The 11,538-nt window shown below is 49.6% G+C and overlaps 1 protein-coding gene across 1 annotated transcript; it reads left to right on the forward strand.

The window, feature by feature from the left end:
• Window positions 1-5,229: 5,229 nt before the first annotated feature.
• On the forward strand, window positions 5,230-10,535 carry LOC144163348 (E3 SUMO-protein ligase PIAS3-like). Its single transcript, XM_077694298.1, has 2 exons — window positions 5,230-5,669; window positions 10,064-10,535. Exons 1-2 carry the CDS (start codon window positions 5,487-5,489, stop codon window positions 10,400-10,402), a joined length of 522 nt encoding a protein of 173 aa, XP_077550424.1. The 5' UTR covers window positions 5,230-5,486; the 3' UTR covers window positions 10,403-10,535.
• Window positions 10,536-11,538: the final 1,003 nt, after the last annotated feature.

Raw genomic sequence — 11,538 nt, forward strand, 5'->3', positions numbered from 1 at the left:
CCCGTAGACAAGAGCAAAACGCACTTGCCAGTGACCTGACACTGTTGGTTGCTGAGTGATCCACAGGTCAGCAGCAAGATGCAGTCCAAAGCACTACTACCTACCAACCGCCTTCATGTACGCAACACAGCACGTACCCGGCCATCAAGCCCGTGGAGCGAGACAGGCTTGACGGGCTTACTTGCCAAGCCTATCAGTGGCGTAGCCAGGGGGGGGGGCTGACCGGGCTTCAGCCCCCCCCCCCCGAAATTTTTCCGGCCGTCGCCGGTCTGCCTGTATGCCTGGTACGTCGCCTGCGAACAAAGCTGCATATCCTTTGAAAGTGCCACTAGTAGAAGCATTCACGACTCAATGTCTTCCCTACGCAAGGGTGTTTACACAAAACCACGGCCGGACTCGACTCTTTTTCCGCGCTGCGGAAAGGGAGTCGAGTCCGGCCGTGACAAAATGAAGCCCCTGAAGGGTGCGAACCGCTGAGGGATGATTGCGGAGGGGGGCAGCCCTGAAAGCCACGGCGCCTTCAGGTAAGCTCAGCGCACGGGACGACACAGGCATGCGTTGTGTCCCTTTGTGCGAGACATGTGGCAACACAGAGAATAATAGGCCGGCTGAGTACTTCTCAGCAGAGGAGATTGACTCGGCCGGGGAAGCAAGGAGTGGTCCGCACTAACTCGCGGGGAAAAAAAAAAAGAGGGACCGCAGGTCATTGATGGTTTAAGACTGGTACGATGCAGGCCCGTAAGGGAACAGACGATCTTTGTATGTTAACCAGAACAACGTGCACGCGGCGGTGGCTGACCACGGCCGCTCCATCTCCTAGAAAAGGGGAGATCAAGCGGCCGTGGGCACGTGTACATTCAAAACTCGTGCAAGGTAACTGAAGAATGCGATGGGGCTACGTAATGGATGAAACATGCAGTTTAGCTGGATGAATGTCGTGCGCGGGCAAAGGGCCTTTGCGAATGAGACACACAGCAAGGTACGCCCCTCTTCCTCGCGTCAGCCCTTCATTCTTCCTTTTTCACGTTTCTGCGAGCCCGGGAGGGTTTTGTTGGAGTGGGCTCAGACTGCGCGCACTGAGTGTCCCCTTCCGACGGCGATGTTGCGACAATCAATTTCACCCCTGCGATTAGGCAGCTTTGTTCGGCGGTATTCTCCCCTAACCTAGGAAACTGGAGAACAGCGGTTCGACAAAAAAGGCGCGCTGCAGCTCCCCGAGCCAGTCCCAGACTTTATCCTAAATGTGAAGGCACCGCGGTCACCAGCCCTGCCACAGGCAGACGACGTCGCGAGAGTAACAACGATCAGGTGGCCATATTCTACCTCGATCACAACTAAAGCCCCTCCATTGTGTCCACGGCCGCTTTTTCTCTGGACGGCGGCTGCCCAGAGCAGTATATATTAAGGGCCTGAAACACAACGGCAATATGTCGCGAGGATAGAAGCGCCCCTGGTTTTGAGAAGCTCATGTTCCAAGTGCCAACACCCAAAAGAGGCCTCGAATTGTAAGTCATTTCCTTCCAGTGATTAATCCTTCCATGATCACTGATGTCTTTTGACGATGGAGGTTGCATTGTACGTGAAGTTGTGCAGTGCAGATCAGTTATGCATTCTCTGATATTTAAATAATAATTTCTTTATATTTATACGATGCCCCAGTATCTTGCGTCTGCGAGCTAAAATTGTGTATTTCGTTTTATTCCGAATGCAGTATTTGCGTTTGAATTGGTTGTTAAAAGCGCCCACGGTGGAGCGGATAGGCGAATATTTTCAAGGGACCTGAATATTACACAGAACAAAGTTCGTTCGGCAAAACAGGACTTTGTCCTTATTCACTTAAAGAAGGATGGGGCCTTCGCCTGGTGACTTTGCACAGTCTGAGCGAAAGGAAGTTTTTCACAGTCACCCCGCAATAAAGGGCCCTTTCTAATTCTGCAGCTTTTCAAGTTAGTAAGAAAGGGGGGTCGTGTTGTGTCAATTTTTTTTACGTTGCTTTTATAATGCTAGCTTTTGAGTTTTCAGCCTTGCGGGAATAACCAGGGCCGTAGCCAGAATTTTTTTTTCGGGGGGGGGGGGGGGTTATGGGTTTCGGGAAGGGGGTAGTTTGGACGAAAGCAACAGTAAGTGTTCCTTCCGCGCTTCCTGGAAAAGATTTCGGGAGGGGTTAGAACCCCCAAACTCCCCCTCTGGCTACGGCTCTGGCGGGATCCAAATATTTCCTCGTTATCGCCGATATCGCGCGGCTCTAGAGGCTTCGGTTTCGTTATAAAAAGAATACGTGTCATTGAAATGAAGCGGGACCAAACAAGCTTCGTATTTAATTCGCTATATCAGTGTTCGTTAGTACAGGGTGTTGCGACGCTAACTTTTTTTCCTGAGCGAACCGCCGCTCTGTTCGCGCTCAAACTTGCCACGAAGGTCGCAATTTGTGGTCTATTTTGTTTGATACCGGGAGCAACGATGGTACTTACCTGTGTATCCTGAAAATAAATAAAAACGATTTTCGCCTATGGGAAAATGGCGGCTGATTTGGACGTGCGAGTCAGCGCAAGTTGATATTGGAACGACGGAACCACCTGCAGAGTGAAACGCATGTTTGGGATTCACGTACGGAGTCAAATGGTGCAGCGGACGATCAGAAAATGCACCTAGAAATGAGCTAACAGACGATCAGAAAACCCGGTTTTCGGGCTCGCACGTCCAAATCGCCGCCATTTTCCCATAGGCGAAAATTGTTTTTATTTATTTTCAGAATAAACAGGTAAGTACCGTCGTTGTTCCCGGTGTCAAACAAAATAGACCACAAAATGCGACCTTCGTGTGAAGTTTGAGCGCTAACAGAGCGGCGGTTCGTTTAGAAAAATTCTTTAAAGTGTTCCAATTACCGTCGCAACACACTGTATAAGCCTACGCCTCAAGCGAGGCTGAAACGTTTTATGCTTTTTTTATGCTGTAATAAAGTACCTAATTTTGTCACAGTTGAGGGTTAAGCTTATTCTTTGAAATATTTGTGATCCAGAAGGCTTAGGTTCGGCCTAGAAAATTTTGATAAAGACCGCATACATGCACACGGTGCTGCACTGTGAATTTGTAAAGCAGGAGTGGGGAGGGGGTGTAGAGAGTAGTGTTAAAAGCGAGGTAATGCTTACCATAAAGTGCCATACAAATGAAAGAAGCAATACATACAAAGTCACATGCAAAGTGAGATAGATATAAACTTTATTGCGATTCGTAGTTAGGATGGGGCGGTGACCGGTAGTTGCAGTTTGCTGGTGATCAAGGCAGCCCGTTCCGTCAGGCTTTTCTGCATCTGCGCAGGTCGGAGCTACCCAGAGCCGCCTCCCATTGCTCGGTGGTACGGATTAATGGGAAGGGATCGTTGTCGCATGCATGGTACGGATGATGGAGTCTTTCAAGCCACGTGCGGAGCAGTTGGCGGAGTGGGGTGAACTAGGTGCAGTTTGGCGCGACTGGGCAAAGTGTCTGTTTGAAAAAAGAAAAAAATTTTTCTTTCCTCCATGGTTTGATTGAGGCGCCATAAGCGTTCTTCAGAGCGAGAGAGGGTAGGATGAGCAGGCGGGAATATGCGGCGGGCGAAACGGTAATGCTGTATTTTATTGGAATTAAGTGTGGAATTGTGTAGCGTTACGCTGTGTAGTTTGTAATTATTTGTGTTGTGCGCCTATTGTAATTTTTTTTGTGTCGACAAGGGCGCTGCCAGTGATATATGATGCGCCACCAAATGAAATCAATTCTTGCGGCCTCATTCAGACGAACGAGAAAATGTATCAGCTCATTTGGAAGACCCAAATACGGCAATATTAAGCAAACGAGAGACTAGGGATGGAATTTCGAGTTGTTGTGTCTTCGTCCAAGTGTACGCGTCCACTTCAAAAGAGTCCTGGTTGTCCGAAGGCGGACGGCATGGATGGATGCGACAAAAACAACCAAGCTTTCCTAGCATGCACGAGGGATCCCCGGAAACTGGAACTATGCATCACAACTTGAAGCGGGCACGAAACGGATAGAACTCTGTAGAGTTCGGCCGTAGCCTTTTATGGAAGGAATAGACGTTCGCTGTTTTCACGCCGAATGTATCTGGGCTGTGGGGCCCGCCGTCGTGGTGAGCTTCGGGTTAATTTACCACCAGGGGATCTCTAACGGGTGACGAAATGTCGACACACGGGCGTTGTCGTTTTTAGTTCCTCGAAAAAGCAACCGAACGCACTTAGCCACCCGTTGACTGCTTGGGAAGGCGGTGGATAGCGGCTGTGGCTCTGTGGCTAAGGCGCTGTGCTGCTGACCCCAAGGACGCTGGTTCTATTCTCGGCCACGGCGGCCGCTTTTCTGATGGAGGCGAAAAGCAAAAACGCCCGTGTGTTCGAGATTTCGGCGCACGTTAAAGATCCCCAGGTTGTCAAAATTAATCCGGAGCACCCCACTATGCCGCGCCTCATCGCTTTTTTAGCTTCGGGGTGTTAAACACCAAAATCAATCATTTAATCAATGAATCGAGCAATGAATAAATCAATCAATCGTATAGCGGCCGCAGAAAAGGGGTCAGCGGTTGCTAAAGTTGTAATTATTCGGTTGTGTATGAAACTTGCCAACTTCAGCAATCTCCTTAACAGCAATCGTTTGAACAGTTCGAAACGACACAGCCAATCCCTGAGCTTGCGAGAGCACAGTATACGACAGCAGCATACACACATTGCGTGCAATCGACCTTTGCGATGGCTAAATCTGCCGCTGCAGCATGCGCCTTGCCCCGGAGGTGTTTAGTTGTTCTGCTAGCATATTCAGGTACTAAAGAGCACGAAGTGGACGCGTGACAATTCAAGGGTCCCACGTCGCGCTGTTTAGCCAAGCGTGCGCTTTCATTGCTTCTCGCCCTTCTCTAAACTTAGCACCGATCCAAACATTAATTAGCACTCCTGTCTTTGACACAAACCTTTCGTCATGTTTGAACCTGCATTCTGCCATGAATTGTGTCAGGTCGCCAGATTTAGGATGCTAAGAACTAGTTCACTCTTTCCTACCTCCCCCCTTCCCCCCACCCCTCGCCGGACGGAGCCATGTTATCAATAACGCCAAACATAAATCACAGTCTAAGACAACGAACTCTCGATCGCTCGTGCTGTGCGCTTATCACTAAGTGCAACGCCGTCTAGCCCATCACGCGCATGCTTACGTGACCCCCCAAAAGACGGTCTCCTCTGGTCACGTCTTACATCCGGCGCCCTAGCAATCACGTCAATATGTAGAGCCGTTTTCGCGCGCAATTCCTGATTTTATCCTGTAGCGAAGGAAAGCGAAGTTTTAGTTTTAGCTCCTGCAGTGCGCAGTGTCGACACCGTCAGCCGTTAACTTCGTGCGACAGCGGTCGTCAGCTACACACAAACCAGCCGAGTACTGAGCACGGGCAGTCGCTTCACTTCGACTCATCAAGACCGTGGGACACAGCCGCAACTACCCACGCCTTCGCCATGGCTCGCGCTCTCCACAGGACGACTCCCAGCCACCCTTTCTACCTAAGCGAGGCGCAACTGCTGTTCCACCTTTACTTAGACGAAAATGTTTCTTACGTTCACCAGCGGGCCGACACGAAACATCTCGTCAGGAGCCACTTCGGCGGGTCAAGTGGACATGTCGTGGTGCAAGCTTTGCAGGTATAGTTTTGCGTCTTTTTCTTTTTGCTCGAGCTTCGGCATGCTGCTGGTCTCGCAAATCTAACCTAAATCGCTAGCTGAGTCAGTTCAGGGACCCTTGTAAGATGCGGGAAAGGCCCGCATTTGTGGCGGCATGGTCCTCATCTCGGTGGAAATGTCGCGCACGCGTTTGGCTTAGTGTTAGTTAGTAGTAATAGTAGTATGTTTGTGTTTATTGGCGCAAGGGTATCTACGACCGAAGAGCGCCAAGACTCTATTAAGCGGTATTTCAAGGTAAGGTTCAAGCATAAAATATGAGACGCGCATAGTACTGCTTAAAAAATCTGCATATATAGGTGAAACATGAAAATGCTCATAATGGTGGATGGAAGGGGATTATGGTTTAGACGTGACATCGCTTCAAGCCTCCGAGCGTGATGCGCTAGTGGGCTGTCTGTGCACACGAAAATCATCAGGACCTCCCTCAAGTATGAGAGGGTCTGAAGTCCCGCCCCGTACGATACGAGTTTTAAGAACATGATATCTGCAAGATAGTTGTACACATTCGTAAATGAACATTGGTACATCTCCTAAGGAAAGTGAAGAGTGTAGTGGAATGCATTGTGTAGATTTTAGGGAAGTCTTGTTTTCTCGCGGCATTGCAGAATGTGCACTCACCACCTGGAGCACAGAAAGGCGCTCCCCACGCTTGTCACAAACAGGTGGGAGTGTGCCATTCAAAAGATATGCGTGAGTGGCGTGAGCCTTCAAATCTTCAAATGGTCACGTCCGTGCACCTATCGTGTTTCACAGTGAGGTATTTCCCTATGTATGTTTTTTATAGTGTAGTTTGTTATGCGATTCTTTGTTCCATTAATGCTGCAATATCGTTCTCGGAGTCTGTCGTATAGGCTTCATGTCTAGATACGGCACCAGAGGTTCGTTCACGCCAGCGAAGAGCGTACGCCGCACCATAGTGGTCGGCAATTTCGTTTCCACCAAGGCCGCTGCGCCCCGGCACCCAGACCCTATAATCGTGATATTTGAAATATAAGCCAAAATATTTTTAATTAGTTGGCTTAAAACAGGACTTTACTTGGTTTTCCTAATTTCCTCACAACACTGAGATAATCTGTTAAGATACGACTTGTATGTTCGTTCCCATGATGTGTTTTACCGCAACTAAAATTTCGCGCGCTTCTGATGTAAAAATAGTGCACTTTGTATTCAGTGTCTTTGTACTATTTGTACTATACAATTTGGGACCGTGTGCAGCACATGAGACACCAGAAACCGACTTTGAGGCGTCCGTGTAAAAGCTGGTGTATGGGTACGTGTGTTGCAAGTGTAAAGAACTCTGTGAAATTTCTCTCGGTGCGTTTTTTTTTTTTTTTTTGTGAGTTACTTTAAATCTGGACACTGGACCTATATCCCGGGGCATGCAAGGTCCGTGGGAGCAGTTGAACGTGACATGAGATGTTCATTGTCACATAGAGTTCCTGTGTCTGCGTGCCCATTCGCAAGGGGAATGGCATGGTGATGGATGGGCATTTAAGGGAGAGATTGCTTGCCGACGTGTCCGTCATGATAAAATTACATGGACGATTAGTCAGTGACTCCACCTTGAGAGCATACAACATTGCTGTATAAGAGCGCCGGTGCTCTAAACAGCACTGGTCACACTCAGCGTACAAGCTTTGGATGGGGTTTGTCCGAAATGCCGCGGACGCAGGGCGCAGCCCCAAGCGCAGAACTGCATCCAACATTTTTAAGGTTGTTTGACTGGCGGATGCATATACGACACTGCCACAGCCGACGCGCCACGTCGCCAAGTAGTTGAAGAAACGCAGAAGGCACGGTTTATCTGTTCCACATGACTGAAGGGTGAGGACTTCCAGAATACGTATTTATTGCCCTGCATTATGGACTTGTTCAGAATTCCCTTGAAAGCGTTGGAGGACCACTGCCCTGAACGGTAACTAATTTCAGCAACTGAATCCGTCAATAATGGTTTGTGGCACAACATCTCACTCGCGGGTTGCGCGGAGCCTCTGCTTTAAAATGTAACACGGTGCTGAAACGATGTTTTGTATTCGTACAGTACGCATCATGCTTGTCTAGGGCAAGCGAGTGCGCGGCTTTGGAGCATGCTGGCGACATCTGCTGACGACTGCTGGGTTGGAGATAGCTTGCCATCGCGCATGCGCAGACCTTGGACAGCCTCGTCGTCGTTTCGCATGGGTCACTCAAATCTGCAGACGCCACCACACGCAAGGGGCGCGTCTGTTCTGCAGTGCCAGCCCTAAGCGGTGACACGGGAGATAAGCGCAGACTGACACCATGCATATCATCGCAGCAGTTACATAATCGCACAAAAAATTCGACCGAAAGCGCTGCTATGTTGGCTAACAACCATAGCGCTGCAGTAAACTTTTAATGCGTTTGTTTCGTTTTCTACAGGTCAGACTGAGAATGCTAGTGCAGGTAATTTTGTGCGATTACGTAACCGCCTGCGGTGATGGTGCACTGCGTGGAAGGACGCGTCTGTCTGGCCTGTCAACGCACACGGCTGGCACTGTTAGGGTGGCCTCGATCCACGCGCATCCGCCGTACAGGGTGGAGACAACGCAGCCACGTCTTCTGCTCAACAACGTGGAGAGGAGGCAACCCAAGGGCCACAGTGAGAGGGCACGTGACAGACGTTTTCGCAAACTCCGTCTGAAACTTGGTAGAGCGGCCTTCGTTTAATACAAGAACCACAGATACGCATGGAAGAGCCAAATTACCGCAAGCGCCGTCTTCCTATCGAGGTTTAGTCGAACATGCACGAATTTAAAAACCGAGGCGTGACTGTATGATGCCACAATTTGCAACACACAAACGCAGTGAATTGAATTTTAAATTCACGCCTGTCTATGCTCGTTCGTCTCCTGTGCCTGAGTTTCTCGCGCTTAACGAAGCCACTCAAGGGTTTTAAGGTATTTTTTCTAGCCCGTGCGTGCCGCCTTAAATGAGCATCTTATCAGATCGTCTGTCCACTGTTTTCTTTCAAGTGTTAAGTTTCCGCGACTTATGTAGTGTTGTGGCACGTTTTTAACTTCGTGATAAATTCAATTCGCTAGTTTTTTTTTTTTTTTTTACAGCGAAGCTATCTCGCGCTGGGTTCTGACCAAAATTGCATGCGTCTATCGGGTCGCATCAACCAGGAATCGCTCGCTCACCTCACAGCTAGTGTTAAAGGCTCCTCAGCTCTCAATGGAATGTGCCTGGGAAAACTTTATACCCAAATTGGCCGCTAAGACGACTGTATGGATACGCGGAGTTTCATTAGCTTGTCATTATTAGCTTTTTCACTTTGAAGTTTTACGCGTGCTGGAACTCTTATCTGCTATCAATACTTGGCCGCATACGGACGGAGTGTACATTCGAAAGCTTTGTGACAATAAGCACGGGAGCGCGTGTCGCTCAATGCACGCAGAGTGCTGGTAAGAGGCTGGCACGCTCTCGCGCGTTGTGCGTTTAGCGGGGATGCCTGCTGCATTAGTTACGTTACGGCGCCAGGAAATATGAAGACGTGATGATAACGCATTTCTTATCACCCAGTCGAGCAAAGAAACTCGAACGTTTGAATGTGTTCGCTGGGTTTCGCGCTTTACGAAAAGCCCCTCATCTGCACATGTATTCTCTGGAATCGTTTCCAGGTATGTCACGTAGCTAGCGCAGCAGACAACGGCGCAATCAGCCGTGTTCACGGGGTGGATCCGCCAAATGTACGAACTACGACAGTTCGCCGTCCCGCCGCTAGACCGCTCTGCATGCACTGAGAGACGCACGCTCCCGTGTTCACTATCGTAAAGCTTGCGACTGTACATGCAGAGTTAGAAAAAACGGCTGTAACTCTTGTTTTGTTGAAACTATATAAAATTAAGAACAAGAAATGGACTTTGGCTGGCCATGTAGTATGACGAATTGACAACAGCTGTACCACGAGGGCAACATAATTGACACTTTAAGACAAGGACTAAGGGGCGGGCCGTTAGTATTAAATGCAAAGAACGTACTCGGGACGCGAAGCACAGAAGAGGGGGAGGAGGTCAATCGGGGAGAGCCTTCGTCCTGCAGCAGGCTGTTGGAGATGGGCATGAAAATTCTGGAAGTCGTGTTTTTCTTCCATCAATGTACGTCGTAAATCACTGTACATTTCCCAATATAGTTACCCACGAATGCAACTTCGCTGATCTTCCATCTTCATGGTGGAAGGGATCTGATCTTTTACAACTCGTAGGAGCCCATACGTCATCAAGATGTATTAACAGAGACGCTGCAAGTGGAATGGGGAATTAACTTCGGGAGAGCGGGCACGTGCCCGTGTTCCCGTTACATTGTCACTGAACTGATTAGAGCCTCGCTTGCAGGTGTCGCTTGTGTGCCCGCTGTCGCGGATGAGGATGAGCGTTCCCTGCCGGGGAGTACGCTGCTGCCACGTGCAGTGCTTCGACGCGTACACGTACCTCTCCTTAAACAAGCGCATGCCCAAGCGGTCCTGGTTCTGTCCCGTGTGCGACCTCAAGCTGCCCGTCGAAGACATGCGCGTCGACCTGCTCACTCTGGACATTCTCGGCGCGGCTCAAGTACATTGCGATGACGTCAGACTCTTCGCCGACGGCCGGTGGGAGAACGTGGCGTCGGGCAGCAAGGACGACCAGGACCACGTCATCGTCATCGAGGACAGCCCCGTGACGACGCCCGTGTGACATGTCAGTCACCGAACGCGCAGGACGAGCATTTTTTAGAATATTTTAGTTAGAACGACGCTTCACGAGAAGTCTCCTGAATGGCGCACCGCATCGTGGTTGCGTAATATCAAAATTTCGCCGTCTTATTATAGCCCTTTATAAGTTGTAGCGGCCCATGCGCTACGCCGATGTGTTTGTAGGTTATCTCGGTTGTACGTGTTTGTAGAATGTGTTCTCGCCGGTGCCCGCGAGTTGCAGACGACGAGTCGGGGAGGCCTTCACTGATGAGGAACTTGAGAATGTGATATAAATGTGGTTTGCTGGAAACATCTTCTGCGTGACTACAACCTTCCAGTAGGCGGTGGTTTTATTGATAATAAAAGGAAATTCTGCGAAATCATGCGCACCACGAACTCATTCATCTAGCGCTATCGGTTCGAATCGTCCTTGCGCGCCTAAGGTTCCTATGTTTTTCGACATTGCTAAACGTTGGTCTTTCTTCAGGGCTAATTGATTCCTTCAATGCTGTTCTTTTCCGGTGTGACATTCACAATGCCCTGAGGATCTTTAACGCGCGGCAAAATCTCAGTACACGGATGTTTTCGCATGCGCGAGAACCTAGGGCAAGAAAAGCAAACACGAGCGCAATACGTGCGCGATGGGGCATGCGACAGTGGGTATCGCTTTTGACGCAGGGGCCGCCGCAATCGAGACAGTCACACCCCAGTCTCGTCAAGGAGTGCAACCTCCGTGCGTATAGTAGGGACACCGATGGGGAACTGACATGGGCTTCGCCTTCTTGAGGATCGCGTGCGCTTCAAAATTTCTGTCGTGCGAGAATCCCTGTTACGTCCGATAACATCGCGTGGTTCAAATCGAGGCCTGTTGTCATTGCAGTGGGTGGCCAACTGCTGCCGGAAAATGTGTGTAGGCTGTTAGCGCGGCCCCTCAGCCGATCATTGATACATCGGCCCGTCGCGCCAATGTAAGTTCGCCCACAGAAGATAATTCTGTGAACTAATTAAAAGAAGCGTGTGTCGTGTCTTTGCCTCGCATGCCTTGCTCTCACTGTATCGCGCTCCGTCTTTGCTTCTTTTCTTGCCCTTGGCTTTCGCACTTAAGGAGAACAAATTTTCATTTATACGTTTGTTTTC

Source organism: Haemaphysalis longicornis, unplaced genomic scaffold, assembly GCF_048455015.1.
Source record: "Haemaphysalis longicornis isolate Haplotype H1 unplaced genomic scaffold, Haemaphysalis longicornis Haplotype H1 scaffold_12, whole genome shotgun sequence".
Lineage (NCBI taxonomy): Eukaryota > Metazoa > Arthropoda > Arachnida > Ixodida > Ixodidae > Haemaphysalis > Haemaphysalis longicornis.

What these genes read in the sequence shown, in the direction of transcription:
- LOC144163348 (XM_077694298.1), top strand. Translation starts at nt 5,487, where the DNA reads ATGGCTCGCGCTCTCCACAGGACGACTCCCAGCCACCCTTTCTACCTA. An exon ending in TCGTGGTGCAAGCTTTGCAG is followed by an intron (nt 5,670 to 10,063) that starts GTATAGTTTTGC and finishes CCTCGCTTGCAG; the next exon opens with GTGTCGCTTGTGTGCCCGCT.